Genomic DNA, 9,036 nt, shown 5'->3' with positions numbered 1-9,036 from the left:
ACTAGCACATATAGACGATCGGCGGGCTATGGAGCCGCCGATCGTCTATATGTGAAACACCCGGTAACGGGTGTTTGCATTGGTCGGGTCTTCTCTGCCAGTGCGTGCCCGCTAGGGGGCGCGCGCGAGCAGAAAAAAAATGCTGTCTGGAGACGGCAACACGCCAATGCTGCAGTGCCGTCCGTTTTTTTACAACGGGCGGACACAGAGTGGTTAAAGATCAACCACAAGATGCTGCAAAAAGGAATTGTGGGCAATAATAAAAACCATACAAAGTATTTTATGCAATTTTACTGCAATTGCAACAATATACTGACAATTTATATAGAATGTAAAATATATACAGTACATACAATAAGAGGACACACATTCAGCATGAGAAATGTAGCACAGCAGCACAAAATGTTAAATACTGTATGCTCATGACTATAGAACAATTATAAATGAAGAACCGATTCAATTCCCTCAGCATATGGATGTGCTTCTACATTCAGAAGCAAGACTTCAAATATCCACGCTCTTCAAAGTTCATAATCCAAATTACAAAAAAAATTACATTGTCTGAAGCTGATAAACTCTGGGTCCCTTTTTTAATAGGTAGCCTTGATCGTTTAGTGAGCTCACAAAACTTTCAAAGTCAGAGACCTGTAACAAAAAGAAGAGATAACCGTTATTTAGAATGCTTCCATTGCTGGAGTGTTTCATCCTTGTTCTCTCGGAATACACTTACGGAGGAAAGTTTTTACTGCATTTTTCCTCTCTCCCTCCCACAAACAGAGATAACATGGGAAGCAGCAGTGAGGGCCTCCCTGTGATGTCTGCATGAGGTAAGACATTTATATTGATTACAACAAAAATCTGCGCTCTTGGAAAAAGAACTAAAATAATCAAATAGTGGTCCTAAAGCTGCTATGAGAGGTGTGGATGTGAAAATATGAAGTGTAGTCACAGCGCTAAAGGTTTTTTATGTAATTATTTGATTGCTTAATTAGTAGGGGTATATCTGAACTAGGTTGGATACCTAGGGAAGATCTGTTAACCTTTAGAAAACGTCAAGTGACGAAACGCGTCAAGGGGCAGATCTTTCCTACACGAGTTGTTCGTAGTTGTAGGTCAGGCCGGCCGGCAAAACTATTTTAAATTTTCCATGTGAACTGTTCGTTTTAAAATAAAAATCATCTCGTTTAATTCTACTGCACTATGGAGGCTGTTTTTTCTCTTTAATCCCTTTGATCTACCACCGGGACTGGGAGATTATTACATCGGCAACTGGTGAACTGAGGGAGTCGGTATTTGACTGGATTCGCTGTAACACGACAGGCATTGAAAGGAGTTTGCTGTCCATATACCATCTACAACTGGCGAGGGGAAGGAGCCGGGATCTTACCGGGCTCGCTGTGCCGCGACGGGTAAGGATACCGTATGCTTGATTGGTGCATATACCTCATTGGTCTCACTGCTATTTTGCACTGTTTCACATATTTATGTATTTATTGTATGGGATGTACGATTCATTTTTTAGTTCACCCTTATATACTAGATTTTACAGTTTTTACATTGTGTTACTTTGTTACAATTTTTATTCACCTATTGAGTGGGGAATCCAGTCTTTATTTTGAATGTTTGCACATTAGCACTTTTCACAATTTATGGACACCTGTTTTCTGGTACTCCATACTCACAGGGGTAGGGCTCTTTGAAGACTTATTCACAGGGTTGTTAATTCAGGGTGTTTCATATACATTCACAAAATATATTTTTTTACATTTATCAAGACATTTATATTGTCTCGTAAGAAAAAAAAACCTGGTTTCCCATTAACAATTTAAATATACAAAATTCTCTCTCTCTCGATAAGATGACACACAACGGGATGTTTAGGATAAATACCCTGACTTATAGAAAGAGATACACACATTAATAAAGTTAAGAAATTCTGGCCCAAAGCACATTATGAAACATTATTCTTTTTTATTTCCAATATATACACATTGAGCCTTTACCTAGGCTTTCTTTGAAGATGTGCCAATCTGATTGTCAGTGGCCAGACTTTTGTATATAGTAGTTATTCAGCGTTGGCACTATTAATTATTATTCAAATTCCCCCCCCATTATGTCCATTTGTTTTACCTGTATCTGCAATTCCTTGGCAATCTGCCGAAGCTGTTGATAATCAAACAGGTTATTGTAAGTCCGTTCTGCAATTCTGTTAAGAGCAGAAACAAATTTCTTTGCTTGAGATCGATTACTCATTCCTGAGCCATGCTGAGATCTATTGAAATCCAGTTTTCCAAACTCATCCGAGTATGTCCCAAGCAGGCTAGATAAAATGGGAGAAAACAATTGATGAGCCTCACTCACTAGAGATAAACATGCAATTAAGGAGAATGTAGAGTACTTTTATATAGATTACCTTTATTTATTCAAGTATGAAAAAAAAAAAAGGTTTTCTTTTTTTTAGTCAGGTAAATATACAATGTTGCATTTTAGGCTTCTTTTCACATTTTCTGGACTATCTTATATACTTTCCTGAAAAAAAAGGCTATTGTGTAGTTCTGTGAGCAGCCTTCCCTTTCCCTCCTGTTTTCTTAAGAGGACTACTGTAGGAGGTTTCAATCAGAGAGAAGCGTCTAAAAGAAAACAGCTTGTGTTGTGCTCTCTTTAGAAAACCCCTAATGCTCTGTGACTCCTATGTCATGGCTGTGACCTGTATTACATTTTTATTTGGAAAACAAAGATTTCTTTTTATATACGTTAGTAACATACATAAAACATGAGCTTATAAATAACAAACATAAAAAATAAACTGACAAAAAAACACAAAAATAAAACATTAGCAGCTAGACATAAAATTGAATGAAAAAAAAAATGTAAACAGTAAAGTAAAGAAGGACATATGGAAACTGGAATTGCAGAACTGTATTTCTAAAGGGTAACCTACCTGTATTTCATTATTTGCACAACATCTTCAGCATCATCTTTTATAGCGTCTTCCCTCAGCTCCAGTCTGGCTCGAGCCTAGTAACAGAAAAAAAAACAAAGTAACATGAAACTTGGATATCCAATAAAAGCAATCTGCATAGTCACGGTCCATGAACTCTTTTACAGGCAGATAAAAAGTAAAAACATTCAGAGCCATGCTACATAATGAATACAATACAACAGACTCAGTTCATAAGATTCTTCCAGCTCCCGCTGCACATATCTGTGTGATCCCCCACCAACCGATGTACGGTCACCGCCTTCCAGTTAGTAATGAGCATAATTCTTGCACATGGTGAGTGCTCATTGGTCAGTGTGATTATGTGACCATGCTGACCAATGAGTACTTGCCATTTGAAAGCATTATGTACATTACATACTGCAGGGCTGTGAAGTTGAGTGTACGGACCATACACCAGCTGGAGGGGGGGAAAATCACACAGCTATGTGCAGCGGGGACTGGGAGAGGTGGCGGAGTGGTGTTAGTAAGTTCTTTTTATCACATTTTGTGAGAAAGTGAACTTACCCTTTAACTATCTCCCTCTTTTTCAATTAAAGTGGAACTCACTTTCCTTTTAGTGATGCAACAGTTCCAAACTCCCTTGCTGGTGCCATCATCTTAAAAGGCCGGTCCAGGTTGACATAACTCCCGCACATCCACACAAGAGTTAATTCATCCCAGCCGAAGTAAAAAATGTGGATTCTCAAGAGTTTGCAAGTTTTAAATGTAACATTTAATTGCATTTTTTTTTTTTTCAAAGGTGAAGTTTGAAGGATCTTTATCTTGGTATGTTAGCGCTGTGATTTGAGTATAATGTGTTTCTAGAGCAGGCATTGTATTAGCTTTCTCCCATGCAAGGGATGTCCTGGGAAGAGTAAACTGGGAACGATCTCTCCTCTACAGAAGAGTCCAGCCATAAAATTGGTAAACCTTTGTAATTAGTATACATTAACCATATTCCAGATTTCAACAGATCGAAGATTTACATAATTGCTTTTGGTTCTACTTTATATTTAATTTGCTACACTTGCATTTGATATGTAAACTACTGATAATGCAGGACAAACATTAAAACTGCAACATTCACTACAGTTATTTACTGAAAAAACAGAGTAATTAATAACGAATAAGGATTTCGATTAAAGTGACACTAAACTCAGGAATTACATCTGAAAAATGCTTTCAAATACCTGAACTATTAACAAAAATGTATCTTATTTGTGTGTCACTCAGCAGTAGATCTTAAAATCATCTCTGAATTGGTGCGGACACTGTCCTTCCTTCTGGAGGGTGGCTACTTTTGTTCACCATGGTCCCTGTGCATGTTGTAAAGTAGCCACCACTCCAAGCTCACTTCAGAAAGCAGTTCTGTGTTTTGAACATAAATACTTTTTATTATATGTTGTTCTTTACCTCTGTTAGTCGGATTAATGACTCGAGTTGTCTGGTTGTAATAGGAGTGCTGTCAATGCCTTGATTCTGTTTTCTAAGCTCCAGGTAGAAATCTTGAAGGACGTGAGCTGCATCTGGGGACAGCTTTGGATGTACATACTGTCGGGCATAACCAATGTATTTCCTTAATAGCTGATGTGGGATAGGATCAAAATGTTCACCTGGCCGAACCTAGATTAAGTAGAAACAGTGTGAACAGGCAGGCAGAAGGCAAGTATAGACACACAAGGATAATCAAGAGCAAAGCATCAATATTCTTTTCTAGCAAGTGATTTTGTTGTTTAAAATAAAGGTTCCAGCATTAATTCTACACTGTTTTAGGAAGAAAATGCTAATGCTATGGCGGAGGCAGTGTTATCATTGTGTCTGTGGCCGACAATGCTTCTAGAGTGCCAGCTGCACATGCAATGATATCATTTATTCATAGGAATGTGGAGACACATTAGGAGACCAAGAACAGAAATGTAACTGCGCTGCATTACCATTTCTGGCCCTTGACAGGAAGTAAGGCATTATCACAAGCACTGGCAGCATCAACAGGTAGAAACTTGGAAAATAATATTGTAAACAATTAGATAAGGAAAGGAGGATGTAATTGTGGAATGATTATTGATTTTGAGTTGAGTTAGGCTTTTTCACACCATATAAGTATTATATATAAAAAACAAAATAGAAATCTATGACTATGTGTGAAATGCATCAGCAGAGCGAATTGAGTGCAGATTGTTTCATCTCTGTGATTGATAATGTGCCAGTGGTTTGCATTGCTTGCTGCTGGAGTTGCTAGAGACATAGAGATATAGAAACCTACTGCAATTTTTCATGTGCCAAAAGGTAACATCCTCCAAGCACTGAAAATGCACTGCTGGGTGGATTCTAGAATGATAAAACACAACACAGATTTTTTTTTTTTCTATGGCTCTAGCTCTAAGATCCTTCACATTGGAATTGTGAATTTAATGGAGACTGATGTAGCACAAGACCATATCTAAGTATTCCATTACACAAACGTACAGTATATGCTTAGAGGAACCCGGTACAGGCAGTCCCCGAGTTACATACGACTCCCACTTACAAACGGAGGCGATTACTGTACAGCAGGGGTAGTTGTAATGCTACCGCGCTCGTGCCGACAAGGAGTGCCCGCCTTCTTGGGTCTGGTTCGTAGTGCTCTACGATCATTACAGGAAGTTGGCTCTTGTTAGACGTGCAGACAGTGACCCGCCTCTTTTTCCGGGTCACTGTGAGGTTTTTACTGCTGTCTGTATCCTCATTAAAAAAATTGAATCTCACTTCCTGTCCTTGAGACAACAAGAAGTGAGAGGAAATCTACCCCTAGGAAGGGAAATTAACTCCTGTAAGAGTTTTTACACTGAAGCTAAACCCAACATTTTCAAAATCCAATTGTCACAGGGACAGAAAGTGAGGTGAAATCTTCTAAACAGGGGCACACACAGCAAAACAAACGTTACAGGGAGAACTATGCTATCCAAAACTAAAAAAAACATTTAAAAATGTACCTGTTCCAACGTACATACAAATTCAACTTGAGAACAAACATACAGTCCCTATCTTGTTCGTAAATCGGGGACTGCCTGTATTTGTCACTTTTCACCTTTACTTATGTGAAATGGAATTGTATTATAAGAACCTCTGAAAATGCCCACAGCTTGGGTATTCAACCAGTGCCCAAAAAGAAACAAATGTTTACCTCAGGCAACATATCTAATTAGAAACAAATGTTTACCTCAGTCAACAGATCTCATTGGACTATCAGTGGTAAGAAAGTTCCTGGCCAGAACTCTGTCATCATGTTAGACTTTAAAAACAGGGTACAAACAATGCAAATACCTTTAATCTCTCTTTTAAAGGCTTCTCGGAAAGCATCTCCAGCACAGAGGTACTGGAATCCTGAGACTCTGTGCGGGTTACAGTTGCACCACGTAAAAGCTCCTTTGACCCTGCCCTCATGGCCATCACATGTTCTGAAAGTAAATGATCATGATCTACGTTTGGGGTATCCAGCAGGATGAACACCAGGTCAAATCTCGACAATAAAGCACTTCCCATTCTGCAGAAAGAAAGAGTGGATATTGTTTTATTTCTTTTTATTAATATACAAAGTGAATCACTAAACATAATAACTTAAAGGAGTAGTCTCCAATAATCAGCAGAGTTAAATATTATTTTAAGAATATTATTATTATTAAAGTCAAATATTATGCTGTGTGGTTTATACACACTTATGAAGAAAAGCATGTGATACAATGTTCTGATATAGAAAGTAAAATACCCGTTTGTATTATTTTACAGCAACAGCTTAGAATTTTTTGAGATAAATCTTGCAGTACCAGTTATGCTTTTTTTTTTAAATAGAAACCAGTATGTCTCAGTGTCAAGTGACATTTGTTACTGAAAGTGACTGATAGGATTAGGAAACCAAGTGTTTCTCATACCACATGAAAGTCTTCTATTTTTGAGAGCTGTAAGCCTTGGTAAACACTGTAACCCTCAGACTGTGCTTTTTAAGGCTATATTGTACAATCTGACACTAGCCTATAGATGTCACTGTTTCCATATTCAACAATCAACATGAGAACAATGAACGAGCCTAGGTTTGCCAAACATAATGCAAAGTGCTCAAAGGCTTTGTCAGATTCTGAGTCACATTCAAATATACAAGTATGAGTAGACAATGGGTGAATTTAACCCGTATGGTACATTAGGTAGAGGGTAATACTACCACTACAGAAGTCAATGTGGATATTAATTCAAAGACAAGTTCTACGGTTTATAAAAGGATGAGACTTCAAGCCCATTTCCACCTTTGTAAGTGATTTGTGTTTTTTGTGGTAATGTGGAGGTGCAGGGGGGATGTATATGTGTGCAGTCTCATGAGTCACAGGGCTGGTTTTCATACTTTATTTAGTAGACTCTTTCACAGGCCAGAGTCCTAGAAATTAAAAATTCCCTTCATAGGATCTGCAATCCGTCTCTACTGAGGGTCGGGTTGTACAGTATCTGTACACTGCAATCAGCTGATTCCTCTCTGCTCTGCTGAGCTTAGTGTGCTGACCCCTCCTCATGAAGGAGCACACACTCAGCTCTGAGGAGAGAGCAGTGAGGAGAACCTATGAGTCATCATAACATCTCCTCATAGCTCTGTGTGTGATAAAGATCTCCTCATAGCTCTGTGTGTGATGAAGATCTCCTCATACCTCTGTGTGTGATGAAGATCTCCTCATACCTCTGTGTGTGATGAAGATCTCCTCATAGCTTTGTGTGTGATGAAGATCTCCTCATACCTCTGTGTGTGATGAAGATCTCCTCATACCTCTGTGTGTGATGAAGATCTCCTCATACCTCTGTGTGTGATGAAGATCTCCTCATAGCTTTGTGTGTGATGAAGATCTCCTCATACCTCTGTGTGTGATGAAGATCTCCTCATACCTCTGTGTGTGATGACGATCTCCTCATAGCTCTGTGTGTGATGAAGATCTCCTTATAGCTCTGTGTGTGATGAAGATCTCCTTATAGCTCTGTGTGTGATGAAGATCTCCTCATAGCTCTGTGTGTGATGAAGATCTCCTCATAGCTCTGTGTGTGATGAAGATCTCCTCATAGCTCTGTGTGTGATGAAGATCTCCTCATAGCTCTGTGTGTGATGAAGATCTCCTCATAGCTCTGTGTGAGAGGAGATCTCCTGCATTTGTTGTGTCTCTAGACCTTCTCTGTCACTGTGTTCTGTGTGTCTCTCCCAGATCTCTCCCTCTCCAGGGCCAGATTAAGGCCTCAATCACACAGCTAAGAGTCGGCCCGTACAGATCCATGCGGCGTGCACGGCCGTATCGGGCCGTTCCCGGGAAGAACAAGTGCTGCGTGTGATTGTACGCAGCAGCCTGTTCTTCTCTATGGGAGGACTCGACCGTACGCTGCTGTATGCTCACCCAAACTACACCTCCGTGCAGGTGCGGGTGTCCGTACTCGGACGCAGACAGGATGGATCCTGTCTGCATCCAAGCACAGACACTCGCACGGATGTGCAGCTCAGGTGATTGTACGCAGCAGCCTGTTCTGCTCTATGGGAGGACGCGGCCGTACGCTGTCATAGACTCACCCGAACTGCACATCGGTGCGGGTATGGGTGTCTGTACTCATAGGCAGACAGGAAGGATGCATGTTTTGTTGTTTATATGAAAAATTTAAAGAAAACCCTTTTGAGAAAAAAACCACGGTGTTGATAGATGGAACAAAGTACCCCGAATAATGAGGATGTTAAGATCAGTGACTCTAAAGGTAGAGTTCATTTTTCAGTTGTAATTATCTCTGGTGAGAATTCTGTAATTCTTAGTAATTATTGTACGGAGTACACGCAAAAATAGATACAGACAGAAAAAGACTGTCATGGATGGATTCAGACTAACACAAAGACAACCAGGGTGAACTTGTAGATAAAAGTAGACTGTCAGCATTACAAACAGCTACACCCACCTCATATTTAATACAGATTTAGTGGATATTGCAAGTGTACCATTTCATCTTTAGTTGAATACAGAAAGGAGAAAGATCAAAAGGTATCTTGGGATTTATTTCTATATATG

At 39.5% G+C, this 9,036-nt stretch overlaps 1 protein-coding gene across 1 annotated transcript in view; it reads right to left on the bottom strand.

The window, feature by feature from the left end:
• Nucleotides 1–256: 256 nt before the first annotated feature.
• The window catches only part of MCM8 (minichromosome maintenance 8 homologous recombination repair factor), a 34,375-nt gene continuing 25,595 nt past the window's right edge, over nt 257–9,036 (bottom strand). The window contains exons 14-18 of the mRNA XM_018566665.1: nt 6,287–6,506; nt 4,397–4,606; nt 2,942–3,018; nt 2,131–2,320; nt 257–645 (exon numbers count right to left, since the gene is read on the bottom strand). Coding sequence (XP_018422167.1) covers nt 553–645; nt 2,131–2,320; nt 2,942–3,018; nt 4,397–4,606; nt 6,287–6,506 — 790 coding nt within the window. The 3' untranslated portion in view covers nt 257–552. The remainder of the gene's footprint in view (nt 646–2,130; nt 2,321–2,941; nt 3,019–4,396; nt 4,607–6,286; nt 6,507–9,036) is intronic.

The sequence above is a fragment of the Nanorana parkeri genome, unplaced genomic scaffold (assembly GCF_000935625.1).
Source record: "Nanorana parkeri isolate BGI_ZX_2015 unplaced genomic scaffold, ASM93562v1 scaffold28, whole genome shotgun sequence".
Lineage (NCBI taxonomy): Eukaryota > Metazoa > Chordata > Amphibia > Anura > Dicroglossidae > Nanorana > Nanorana parkeri.
The sequence above is the reverse complement of the archived record's forward strand: the minus strand, read 5'-3'. Positions and strand labels throughout refer to the sequence as shown.